The sequence below is a fragment of the Hydra viridissima genome, unplaced genomic scaffold (assembly GCF_058129835.1).
Source record: "Hydra viridissima isolate aposymbiotic clone 2 unplaced genomic scaffold, HvirCarnegie_v1 scaffold_1, whole genome shotgun sequence".
Lineage (NCBI taxonomy): Eukaryota > Metazoa > Cnidaria > Hydrozoa > Anthoathecata > Hydridae > Hydra > Hydra viridissima.
The window spans coordinates 34,561,392-34,575,329 of record NW_028324300.1 but is presented as its reverse complement, the minus strand read 5'-3'; the positions used below and the strand labels follow the sequence as shown (position 1 = coordinate 34,575,329).

Genomic DNA, 13,938 nt, shown 5'->3' with positions numbered 1-13,938 from the left:
AACGTCTAGCGGAATCGTTGTAATTGATTCTCATGGAGTGGTTAAAATGGCGCCAAAGACCATGTAAATCAATACTACTATCTAGTAAATTTAGTTGAATATGTATCATAAGATACTACGCGATTCATTACTTAAAAAGAAAACGATTTAATCTTATATTTCAAATCATAACGCAGTTGGTCACAAATCTTGCATATATAATTGTGGATTTTCTTATCTAGCGGTATATTTACTAAAAAAACATTTGGCTAGGTTACTCTTGGTGTAACTTAGCCAAATAGTTTTGTAATAAATATACCGCTAGATAAGAAATCCACAATTATAGCTCATCTGTAATTTACCATAAATATTTGATTGCATGGAGATACATCATGTGCTGCCTACTTAATAAGTTTTTTATATTAGTATTAGTTTAAATATGATCGATGACTGTGTCTAATAGTTCATAGGTAGCTATATATATATATATATATATATATATATATATATATATATATATATATATATATATATATATATATATATATGAGCTATTAGAAAAATTACTATATAACATATTTAAACTTATCATATTTGTATGTCAGTATAAAAGTTACTAAAATGACTGGTGATAGTCAGCCGTCAGATGAAAACATTACAATGTTGCTAGGAATGGGTTTTGCTGATGTTGAAACTGTTAGGAAAGCTTTAGCTCTAGCCAAGAATGATGTAAATGAAGCAGTTGCAATATTAACCGGTGAAGTAAGTAAAGGTATGTAAGTTAAAAAAACCTAAATGAGTCATTAAGTAGTTGTTAAAGAGTATATATAAAGCCAGATCCAAGATGGGTTGCAATTTTCAGGTATTTCGGATCTCCTAAATTTCCAAAATCTTAAATTAAAAATTCTTCTAAAATCTCCAATTTTTAACTGCTCTCCTAAATTCTTATTGGATGCAGAGATTATAAATAAAATTTTTGATATAATTGGGATATAAGTAAAATTGTTGATTCAATATTATTGATTTCCATTTGCTTTTAGTAATGTTTTTTTTTCTTTTTTTGTTGATTTTTTAAAATATTTTACTTGATCTTTTCTATGATGGAAAATTTTTATATTCATAAAGATCTGATTATCATTATTTAACCATATTGCTATTCTTATTATTTTTACTATATTATATTTTATTATGATAATATCTACTGCTATCATGTTAGTCTATATTCAAATAAGACAAAACTCTTACATTTACATAATTATTTTTTCAATATTTTTATTCTTGGATCTTTTGTTTTCTTATGTAAAATAAGAAAAATGCTACTTGATATTACATAAAGTTTGTGGAAACATTTTTTTAACTTTAATAGTTGGAAATTGTTAAATTAAATTCAATATTAAATTAACAAGGGCAGCACTAAAAATTTTGATTTAAAAGAAGTACATTTTTATTTTGAACTTATTTAACATTGCAATTCCAAGTTTTATGCACAAAAGTTACTTTTTTTAGTCTTCACAATAAAAAAAAAAGAATTATGATATGTTAGCTGAATGAATAAAACCTAGGAAGAAATTAAAGTTTAATATCCTCCTAAATATATATACCGCTTAATAAGGACAAAAACAATTTAATAAAGCCAGTAAACACCTGATTCTAAATATATCCTTCATTTTTGCAATAGGGTTCTACTTCCAGACCATAATCAGCTAAAGGACACTTATTGACTTTTAGCTATACAATGATATCTTCTTCATTTTCCAGTGCCATTTGCCACCATTTTCTTTGGTGGCAGATGGTGCTGGAAAAATGAAAAAGATATCATTGTATCTCTTCATTCTCCTTTCAACTTCATTCTTCTTCCTTCTAATTCTTTATCTCTAATGCGACTAATGAACTGAACTTCTTCATTCCTCTGATTTTCAGTAAATGAAAGATTTTATATTATTCTCTCTTTGTTTCTAGGCATATTGATACTCTGACAGATTAGTTCTTCTGTTTTCCTTTCTAATTTCAAAAAGAACTTCAATTATACCCTTAAAAAAAAGTATATTAACATACTCTACATATTAAATCTGAGTATAAAATATCATTATACAGATCTACTTATATTACAAAATAATGTTAATACTTCTTCACTAAACTCTATAATTTTTTTGTTCTCCGCTGTTTATCTTCCAAGATTTTGTGTAGTTTTACAAAATTTTCAAGAATTTTTTATTCAGAAATTAAATAGTTGCCAAATCCACAGAGTTTCCAGAAGTTTACTATTTTTTGGAGGAGACAAAAGTTTTCATTTTCTTGCTAACATGTAAGGTTTTCTTTGCATACCATATCAAAACTTTTGCCAGTTGCACATGCAAACTTTGTATTTAAGTTTTTAAATCAATTTGACCTAGAACTGATAAGATATTAGTAATGTCTTAAAACTGTCCAATTGGTAGGGAGCTGATAAGATGACAATTCAGAAATAGGTGATTTAAGTAGATACAATGGTCTTCTAACACTTGTATTTAAGTTATATAAAGAATTTTTTTTTGTTTCTTTTTTGCTTTTCCCATCCTCATCTGTAAATTCAATATTTAATTAGTTTTCTAAAATCATAAATGTGCAGAAAATATTCATTTTATTAATTCATAACAAAGAATAATTGAGCTTTATGTTAACAAAAAGTAAAAAGAAAAAAAGACAAGCTTCATAAAAATCAATTTTTACATAAAGCACTTTAGTGGTCAAAAACAATTGTAATAAGATAGAGAACAGCATTAAATGTAATGGTAATTTAAAAAAAAAAAAAATTAAAAGGTTGAAAAAATAAATGGAAATGTACAAATTACTTAAAGATTTTGTGTGTAATATTCTTAAATATATATTTTTCAGGTGGATTTGATCCCACACCAGATATTGAGATGAGTGACAGTTCTGTCATTACTGATACTACAAATAATAATGTACAGTTTGGACCTCAACCAGAGGTATCACTGGAAATTTCTGATGACAGCTTTGAAAATATAGATATGTCAATTGAAGAAATGCCTGATGAATTCCCAGTTACTAATCTTTATGAGCTTGAAGATAGAATATTTACTGAGAACTGGTCAATTCCATACAAAAAAAATGAATCCTTAGCAAAGTGTTTGTACAGTGCTACAAGATTAGCTTTTTATGAAAAAAGTGAAAGTGATAGTAATTGTGCACATTTTCTTGATAGAATTCTGCCTGAATGTTTTAATAAGTTAATGTTTTCTCCTGCTGTGCGTAAATGGGCACCTGATATACATGAAGGTGTATTTAATATGGTGCAATTATTCATCGACTTTGCAGCAGTTCGTTTAAAATACCAACCATTGCCTTTAAAGACACTTGGAATTTTGTGTAAATGTTTTGATCCTGACTCAGAATTTCATTTCAAGAACAGATCTAGAAAATGGAACCGAACATATTATGAAGATATCTTTGGTTATGAAAAGTGCCCTGCAATGAGTCCACCATATACAGCTTACAAAGTAAATTTTTTTCAATTTAAAATGAGTCTTTTGCAAAACAATTCACCAAGTTTGTATGAAATTTTTGCAGTGTTTGTTTGCATTTGTAGCAAAAACAACAGTTTCTATTGTTGTTTTGTAACATTTTGTTTGTAAAATAGCTTGTGTATCTTTTAATTATTTTATTTTGACTTTGTGTACAATATCTAATAGTATTTAAAAATAGAACATGTACTTAATCAAAAATAAATTTACTAAAAATTAACAATTTAACTAGATTTCTATATGTTGTCTCTAAAATAAAATAAGAGAATTAAGTTCTTCTACTTTCATGAAATTAAAATTTGCTTAAAACATTTAATTTTTGTAAATCAAATTTTTAAAAAATTCTATTTAAGGATCCATTTGGGTGGCTTGTGGACTTATTTAATCGATTCTCTTTGAAAGGTGGTTTGGATGCTCTTATCTCTCAAATGAATTTTAGCAAGGAATTAACTCCAAGTGTTCTATCTTCTCTATGGAAACCACTTGGACTATGTGCTCCATATTTGAATAAAGATGTCTTAAGTAACAAGTTAGGTGATTGTGCTACAAGTGTAGTGAAGTTTGTTACAGAGCTTAAAGATAGTGATATGAAAGACAAAGTGAGTTGAACATGTCAATTATTTGTAAATAATTTCAGCTTTTACTTTACAACGGTTTTTTATTTGACATCTTTGTTAAAGGTGCATTATATAAAATTATTAACTAATGTTTTAACTGATATTTTAACTGAATGTCAACGCTTTACTGAGTATTAAGTTAATAATGAAAACTGTAGTGTGATCTTCAAACAATTAATAATGCCAGTGGTATTATAGGTAAGTGTGTGTTATCTGCAAAAAGTATAAAGTAGTGCAGTAGTTATTTAGCCATGTTCACTCAATATACATCTAAAAGTCTTCTGCAGTATCATTTGTACTTAAAACATCCTAATTGGAACAGTGAAGAGTCTACTGTAAATTTCATTAGGACCATGTGTTAAGACAATAATCTTTAAATAGTCTCTTTAAATATTCTGCCTACAAGACTTAAAATTAGTTAAGATAACACTTGAATGTCAACCAAAAATTTATCAAACATGTTAAGATAATATACACATGATAGCAAAAATTTTAATTCTGTTTGAAAAATAGTTGTAAATATAGCTTAAATAATAAAACTGATTTTTTGGGGTAAAAACTATGGTGCAACAATCATGTTAGAGGTTGGCAAATTAGTTAATTAAACTCATCACCAATGCTTGGCTCATGGGATTCACTTATCAGTGTGTGATTTCACTATAATAAGTCTGGGAAAGGTTCAGTGTGAAAATTTTAAAGAAGTGAATGAACATAAAGATAACTTTGTGTTCTTTAAAAGTTTGAGTTTAAGGATGTATTGACAATAAAAATAAATGCAGCTAATTGCTAATTATGTTTTTTGAAATCCTGAATTTTGCAATTGATTTATACAAAAAATTATGCTATTTTCAAGAAAAATTTTGGAGCAATAGATAACAGAAGAATAAAAAGGAATCTCTCCTCCAAAATCTAGAAAATGCTGAATCAATTATAATCTATTTTAAAAAGGAATGTTTAAAAGAAGATAGAGAATTGCAAGCTTTTTTTTCAAAACAGTCTTTGTTCAATAGCTTTAAAATTCTTTAATGAATGTATAGGGAAATGAACCTATTCCCTTCAGAGATTCATTGGTGCCTCGCTCACAATTTGGTTTTTTCTTCATGAGGCTCATGTAGAATTTTCCTGAGTTGTAGTTCTTGAGAAAAAAATTCTTTATATTGATGTTGCAATAAAATCTTTCATAAATTTATATCTTTTAATACTTAATAATATAATTTAAAAATGCTTTTTTTTTTGTAAAAACTTATTTGAATATTCTTAAAAATCTAAAAAACTTTTTCAATCATAAGCCATTTTATAATACTAAAATATGCAAAACTAAATTTATATGTAAATCATCAGTAGGAAGAAGTTGGTTAAGTATTGTTAGTAATATCTGGTTCAAATAATTATTTAAAAACTTTTAATAATTGCAAGATTTTACAGTTTTAAAATTTAGCTCAGACCAACAATTTTGGCTCAGATCATAAATGTATAGTGTAGAACAAAAGCTTTTCAGCTTTGAAATTAAAAGTTAAAACAATCTTGTTGCTTTTAAAATCAAATATTAGCCATGAATTGAGCTGTTATCATTATTTAAGCTTTTTAATTTTATTTCTACGATTTTAAATATGCTTAGAACTTAATTCTCCCTGAAAGTTTATTCAAATCATTACACTGTCACTTTACAACTAGTTTATGTATTTCAAACTAAAAATATTACTTTTCAGCAATTTATTCCAAGATCCTTGAGAATATTCTTACATATATGTACCAGATAATTTCCCTCCTTAAGTCTATAAGGTTCTTTTTAATTAATATGTAAACGTAAAATCATTTCTGTAATCTCTAGGTGGTTAGTAAGTCTGAAGAGATAATTTGTTGTAAAAATTATTTTTTATTTAGTTTATTTCTTTATTAAAATTTGGTTGACAAATAAGAAATTCGTCAATTGTATAATTTATTTATATAATATACTTTTTTAGGAAGTGGATAAAGTTTTTGACTTACTACGGACACTTAATGCAATATGTGAAGCATTGTGGAGCGACAAGACAACTCATGTCAATCAGCTTCATTTATCAACATTGTTGAAAATGCTTAATATTGCGCATTTTAATTCTCGAATGAATGCACTAAAAGAGCTTTGTAGGTTAATTAAAGATTGTGAAACAAAAGAGCGATCAAATAATGGATTTCAGCATGACATCATAATGAAATGGATGCTAGAAAATAAAGTGTTATCAATTGCTTTTGCTAGTATGTGTAAAATTGTTATGTTTTCATAAAGTGTATCATTATACTTACATTGTGTTGTTGATAAGAATAAGATGATTGTTTTTTAGACAGTTTGCATCAATCACAGTATTGCGAAAAGTTAAAAAAAGTTGTTGAATTTGCTTGCACAAAGATATCTTTAGAGGAGCTCACAACTATATGGTCAATGCAAACTGGTAAACACATCACTGTTGTTGACAATATCCACAATATTATTGCTAGTGCAGCGCAGAACTTTTCTACAAAGCAGCTGGAGCATTTAATTGATCTTATTCAGGCAGTATGTTAAAACTTAATACACTTAACCGCAAAATGCACTAAATGCATTAATGCATTAACACACTACTTATAAATTCTGATTCATTTTGAAAAATATTATGGATTTATCAATTACAAAGATGATGTTTATTGTTACCCTTTTGTAGGTTTTATTCTGTTTCCCTTATTTAATTTCAAAATAATGACAGCTTTTCACAAGTAGCATGTTTTGCAGTAATTAAACCTCACTTCTAAAATAAAAGTATGTATTGGTTTTAAATCGTTTTAATAGTAGAAAAGAGCAACATATCTGTTTGCAATTCAGTGTTATGGACAAAATTTAAGTCATTATGAATGTGTTGCAATTGTTACTTTGTCCAGTGAAGGAATAATAAATTGCCAAATTGGTAGAAGATTTGGAGTGTCTCATACAATAGTAAGTAGGGTTCTACAAAGGTTTGTAGAGACCAATGATCATGCTAGATGAATTGGCCAAGGCAGACTACAAGCTACCAATGCCGTGGAGGACTAGTTCTTTAATGCCTCAAACACTGAGAGAACAGTTCACTGCTGCATAAAGTCTCCAAATACAACTTGCTGATGTTCATGGAACTGCTGTTAGTAAAGATGCCATAGGAAAAAGACTTAGTGCTTTAAACTTATGACCTCGAGCAGGAGCTATTGGTCCCAGATTGTCTGTAGACCACTGAAGAAACAGAATGGCATTTGCAAGGAGGCTATGAATTGGGAAATACATGATTGGGGACAGGTCTTACTTACAGATGAGTCAAAGTTTTGTCTTATAAGTTCTGATCACCGCCCAAGATTGTACAGAAGACCAAATGAAAGATATTCTGCTTGTTACATTTGAGAAACCACTTTATATGGGGGTGGCCCATTGATGATATGGGGTGGAATATCTTTAACAGCTAGCACAGAGCTTTTTATTGCTGATGGACGTCTGACTTCTCAACAACATGTAGCAGACATTTTAGAAGCTTTTGTGGTACCATATGCAGGATAATGCTAGACCACATATGGCACATATTGTTACAAAATACTTAAATAATGCTAATATTCAAAATTTAGAGTGGCCAGCTTGCAGTGTAGATTAGAACCCAATAGAGCATCTTTGGGACATAATGGGATGCCGTGTTAGAAGCCAACATCCACCACCTAACAGCCTAGACAAGCTGCAACAAAGTCTTATCCACATGTGTGAAGATATCCCTCAAGAAACGAATAGATCTCTAATTCAAAGTATGCCAAAGCACTGTCAGACTGTAATAACATCAAGAAGTGGTGACACCAGTTATTGAAAAGTCAAAAATGTTTCAATTTCAGCTTTATTAATGTGTATAACAATAATAATCATTTTACTCTATTTTTTAAATGAACCTTATTTTTGGTTTTAGTTTTTTTTTTCACCATCCTCCAAAGTCAATTTTATTATTATCATCGAAATAATTGTGTTCATGTGCTCTATTCCTTAATATGTTTGTGAAAATATATGATAATATTGACAACAATTAAAATCAATTGATATGTATAAGTGGTGCATTAATTTTGCGGTTAAGTGTGTTTTCTTTAAAATCTTTACATTTGTCAAGACAATAAATTTGTAGTTTGGTTCTTTTTAAGAAAAAACAATTGTAAGCTTACAAATTTTAGATTTTTTTTATCAAAATGTTGTTTGAATTCTAAAGACCTCTAACCTCTCAAAATTTATTTTAATCAATTAAAACATTTAAAAATAAAGAAAGTGTCATCATTAATGTTGCTGAATAATAAAAAACTGAAAAATATCATTTTGTTCCTTATTTTAAAGCATATTTCAAAGTTTGATAATAATGAACAAATAATCATAATAAAGTTCAGTTAAATAAAACTAAAATAATGAGCAAGATATGAAATGATAATAGTATGCACATATAAGTAATAACTCCATAAGTTTTATTCGTTTTACTGTTTTAATAGAGTTTAAAAGAGAGTAATAATGATGAAGAAAAAACCAATGAAGGAATCCTTATTATGGTTGGGAAAATCGGCAGAGATATTCGAGATGAAAAGATCGTGGTCAAGGTTGGTATTGAGAAATGTAAAGGTTTATAATATAAATTAGGATTAATAAAATTTGATAGTTTTTAGATGAAAATTATTTTTTCACTTAGACACTTAGCTCAAAGATTTTCTTAATATTTAGTTTCTTGGAATGCTATGGGATTATTGGCACATTCCTGATTTACCATTATGCTTAGTTAATCAAACTGTTCAATCCCATTTGGATATTCTGACAGACTCATCAGTAATAAAACCTCCAGTAAAACTTGATTTTATCGCTAAATGTGTTTCAGATCTAAAAAACAAAGTATTCATTGTTCCAGCACTACGCCATATCCTACATAATCTACAAGCAATGATCAAAGCACATTACTCAAAAAATGGGCGTGTAAGTTCAATTAAATTTTTTGCATAATTCATAAGTTGTAAAGTAACCTTTTACTAATTTTTATTTACTTATTTTCAGTTTAATAATCATTTATGCTTACAAAGGGTTGTTGTTGTGCATAATAGTAACATTTTTGGATTAAAATCTACCCAACAAGAGGGTTTAATATAAGGGTTTAATATAAGTTCTTTTAAAGTTCTTTAAGATTTTTAAAATTTAAATTTGATTTACTTTTTTTTTTATATTTAACTAATCCGTAACGTTTTGGTCTTTTTAGGGCAGACTGGAAGAAATTCAAAATCAGTATGATTTACTTAAACTTATAACCAAAAGTTTAGTTAGTTCCCATGCTCAAATAACAGGATCTGTTCCTGCTGGAATGTTATCAGGAGATACTGTTATAAATAACTTGTACACACATGCTGAAACTGTCATCACTCATCTTAAGCTGATAGAGTTTTTGTTACAAGATGGTGGCTTATATCTTTCATGGAGTCATTGTAAAGATATTTGGGACTGCTTGATGCTCAATGAAAAAAACTGTACAGGAGATTTTGAGGTATGAAAATTGCTTTGAATGTATTTTTTTATTACACAAAAATAATTTTAAAACTTCAAAACCTTCGTATGAAACATTAGTTTTATTTTTGAATATGATCTCTCTGAATATCAATGTACTTCATCCAGAAAGTCTTCAGTACTTGTATGCTATCCATGAAATTTTTTTTGTAGAGGTCTTAAAATAGTTAATTCACTGTCGCAATCAGTTTTCCTTTGAAATAAAAACTGCTTACCACCAAGGAATTCTTTTTAGTTTTGGAACGAATAGAAATCTGAGAGGGTTAGTTCTGGAGAATGGGCTGGGGTAGCAAACTGTATCTTAATTCTTGACATTTTTTTTCATCCTGATAGATGATTATTTAGGTAAACCTGCTCTTTTCTCAAATTGATTGATGAAGTCAATCCATAAGTTTAGGATAATTCTCTTTTGTTATTGCTTAACCCTTAGGAAGGTAGTCATTTAGCAGTATCACTTTGCATCTGAAAAAAGCACTTTTTTGTATTAACTTTTTTTTAAACTGATCTTAGTAAAATTTTAAAGATGCAAACAAAATGTTTCATAAATAATTATAGACTAAATTATTATCATCACTTATGTAGGCTGCAAGTATTTTAAAATACTCTTGTAAATCACAATAATAGTTATTTTGTAATATTGATAATTGTAGGCTAAAAATTTATCTGAATACACAATAGAAAATTTTTACTAAAAATTATGTTAAATATTCCTGAACCTTTTTTTTTCTTACTATTTTCTAATAAAGCTACTATGCTATTTCTGATTTTTATCCATTAACTGGTAAAATGCAGTAGAAAAGATTTTATCTTTACCATTTGTTGTTTAGACATGTTTTGAATGGTTTCTAACCTGTATCTCTGACTTATCAAATGATAGACGAAAAGATCTTTTTGTTTCAAAAATTCTTTCAACTGAAATTGATAAGGTTAAAGAAGTAGGTATGAATCATTAAATACGTTTTATTTCTTACTTGTGTAGTTACTGAAAGTGTTAACATATTGAAATTTTGTGTCACATTGTAAAACTTTTGGAAAAGACACATTTGAAAATTGATTTCTCCAAGTTTTTATTCCTCTTTTATACATTTTTACTTTTTCTAAAAAAGGATTTAGTTGCTTTAAAGCATACTTCGAGTCTGTCAATATTGAAGAGCGCAAGTTAATAAGGAATGGTCCATCAATTTTGGTAGAAAAACAAGATCTTATAGGTCTTCCTTACCTATTGCAATTAATATTAGAGTCACCCTATCAAAATATTGCAGATGAAGCTTCACAGTATTTGATAAATGTTTCATATTTACTGCTTGCTCCTAAAATTAAAAAGGTTGGGATTATTTTACAAATATAAGTAAACCTAATTTTATCACACTTTTATCAAGATGTATTTACACTTACAGTTTCATAATTTATATCCTCATAACAGTTACACATGGCAGTAAATTTTAACTTGGTAGCATTAAGAAAATGTTGAGAAATAAATTTTAAATTGTATAAAGTTGAGAATCTAAAGAATGTATAAGTATGAGAATGTAAATTATAAAGTTAATAAATCCATAAGATAAAATTACATCATGATAAAATTAAAAATTTAACATAAAATATAAAATGAAAAAATTTTTTTACATATTCTTAAATTGATTTAACTATCATTAATATTCGTTCCCCCTCCCCTCCTCTCCTTCCTGGTTTTGCATTTAAAAGACTATAAGATTTTGTATTTAATTGAGTGAAGAGTATTGTGCAATATGTAAAAACATTACAAAAGTTCACTTTTGTAGCATTTTTGCAACAATACTGAAGTATTGGTGAAAATATTTTATAGTATATCAATGTAGAATTATTTTAGTTTTGTTTTGTAATGATTTCAGTAAAACAATTATATGATTACTAGTTTCTTTTTTAAGTTGGATGTCCATTCTATTCACCAGAAGTTTATGCAGGAATGCAATATGAAGCTTGACTCATTAATGTCCCAATTAAAAGAAACTGAACAACCAGAACTTAAAGAAGCAAAAGTCAACACATTCAAAAAACCATTACCTGTAAAAAAGTGTGCTTTTGATCGGTAAAATTCTTGTTCTTTATTCATCTCCTTTGGAATTACTAAGTTTTATGAAAGGAAATAGTTTGTAATTTATTTTATGATAGGAAATATTTTATAAATATTGTGTTAACTATCTATTCTTCAACTTCCCCTAACCACGTTATTAAAGTATAACTTTGTATATAAATGAATATAGTTTGTAATAAATCTATTTCTGCAAGATGTTTAAAATAAAATCAGCTATAAAATAAAATATATCTTATATGTGATCTTATTCAGAGAGAAGATTTTACAATCAATGGTTCGCTTACTTAATTTAACTTCGTTGTATATTCAAACTGTTGAGGAAAAGTATACTGCACATAGGACATATCCGCCTCATGAATCCTGTTATCATGGATCACCTGTTAGTATTAATGTTACCTGTGAAACAAACAAAATCAGTTTTGTTTTAGTTAGTCATAGTAATGAAAGGCTTTCAAGTATCAGACAAAAAATTGCAGCTAAAATAAAGTTACTAACTGAGCAAAAAGTATCATGTGAGCAGATGCAGATCTACCACAATGAGCAATTGGTAGGGTAAAAGTTTTTTGTAGTTATTACCACCTTGTCTGAAAGGTTTTTAATTGTGCTAGCATTTCCTACAGCTTACACATTTTTTCAAGTTTTGAATTTTTTTTAACTTAATAAACCAACTTGTGTATTGCATTATTTAGTTAGTTGAGAGCAAAGACCACAAGTTATTGAGACAACTTTTGCTCAAGCAACCATTTAATTTTAACGTAAAGCTTGGTCCTGCAATATCACCAATCGACATTAGTTTATCTAAAGAAGAGGTAATTAGTTTTTGCAGTTTTTTTTTGCTTCAAATCTTTGAGGAAAGGTTTTAGATTTATTATCAATAATTACAAACCTTTTTTCAAAATAGTTATAAAAACTAAGCATTTTATGCCATTAATTTATGAAAGTTATTCAGCAATTTATCTTACCTCTTATTTATTTTATCTTTAAAATAATTGGGGTTTTTAAAATGATATGAAAATAGCAAAAAATTTTGAGCTAATTTTTTAGTATCTTATTATTATTTCAAAAACTTTTACCAAGATAAAAGATACTTATTGTTCTTGAAATAAAGTTCATTTTTAACTTTTATACAAACCTTGATGTTTTAGAATTTTTTACAGGTTCATTCTAAAAAGCCTTCCAGTTTGCTAGAGAAAGAAAAAACTTTGCCAAGTTACATTCTAGCAATGGATTACAAAATTTTTGATAAACTTTATCAGCTGGCAGAAATTGAAGAACCACGAATGACAAATGCTCTTCAAAATCTTTTATCTCGTTTACCAACTGATAGTGATGTACTCCAAGCTATAGATGTCTTCAGTATTTATGTCAGCAAAATATTTAATACTGGATTTTATAAATTATTTTTTTAGTTGCAGATAAATGGTAGATCAAGTTTTAGCAAACTTTTGTTTCTTTTTGTATAGAATCCCTGGATGTGTTCTCCTGGCACACAAGCTGGTTATACTAAATCTTCAAAATCTGTGTTAGAAAATTATTTTAAATGTTCTGCGTATCGAATGTCAACATTCAGAGTTCTTTACAATTTACAGGTTTTAATTCTGTTGCTTTTATTTATGTATATGTATTTTTATATATTTTATTATATTTAAATATGTTAAGTGTACATAATTCTAATAGTTCTTATATTTTATTAAGGTTCTTAGTAGTAAGCTTATGCCTGTACTTGACACAGATTCTGCTTCGATGACATATTCATTTAGAGAGAATTGGTTAAATGCTGGTGGTTTAAGTTTGATTATGAATATTTTATTACCTGGTACATTGCCTTCAAATGCTGATTATGAACTTCGACAGTCATGTTACTACATTATTCTTCAATTAGCTAGGTAATATAATTTGTTCATTTTATTTATGTTTATACAGGGTAGGGCAGCAGTTCAAGAACTTTTTAGAATATTTTTCAAAATGAATTTTTAAAGCACTAAAAAATTATATTCATGAAATATAAATAAAAGAATAGTTAAATATAAATGCTTTTCTTACCTCAACATTCAATTAGGCTCCTTTTTTTTAATCACTGCCTCAAACCTAGGATGGAAGGACCAGCAGGTGCTGATTATATAATCCTTTGACATTGAGTTCCAAGCACAGGTAATTGATGACTTTAGTGACTTGAAACTTGAGTTGGCTTTTTTTGCAACCTTT

At 27.8% G+C, this 13,938-nt stretch overlaps 1 protein-coding gene across 3 annotated transcripts in view; it reads left to right on the top strand.

Moving 5' to 3' along the window:
* Positions 1–528: 528 nt before the first annotated feature.
* Positions 529–13,938, top strand: part of LOC145192098 (ubiquitin carboxyl-terminal hydrolase 24-like) — a 29,265-nt gene continuing 15,855 nt past the window's right edge. For 2 of the 3 annotated variants that reach the window (XR_016449347.1, XM_090076919.1), the window contains exons 1-16: positions 529–751; positions 2,854–3,479; positions 3,857–4,102; positions 6,085–6,358; positions 6,445–6,656; positions 8,612–8,716; positions 8,838–9,083; positions 9,361–9,642; positions 10,490–10,601; positions 10,769–10,986; positions 11,567–11,727; positions 11,986–12,280; positions 12,423–12,542; positions 12,891–13,097; positions 13,197–13,322; positions 13,429–13,619. Coding sequence is in view for 2 of the 3 variants with exons in the window: in XM_090076919.1 (XP_089933045.1) it covers positions 601–751; positions 2,854–3,479; positions 3,857–4,102; positions 6,085–6,358; positions 6,445–6,656; positions 8,612–8,716; positions 8,838–9,083; positions 9,361–9,642; positions 10,490–10,601; positions 10,769–10,986; positions 11,567–11,727; positions 11,986–12,280; positions 12,423–12,542; positions 12,891–13,097; positions 13,197–13,322; positions 13,429–13,619 (3,572 nt within the window). In the remaining variant the exon portion in view is untranslated. Of the gene's footprint in view, positions 752–2,853; positions 3,480–3,856; positions 4,103–6,084; positions 6,359–6,444; positions 6,657–8,611; positions 8,733–8,837; positions 9,084–9,360; positions 9,643–10,489; positions 10,602–10,768; positions 10,987–11,566; positions 11,728–11,985; positions 12,281–12,422; positions 12,543–12,890; positions 13,098–13,196; positions 13,323–13,428; positions 13,620–13,938 lie in introns of all 3 variants that reach the window. The other variant, XM_090076920.1, reaches the window with a different exon arrangement.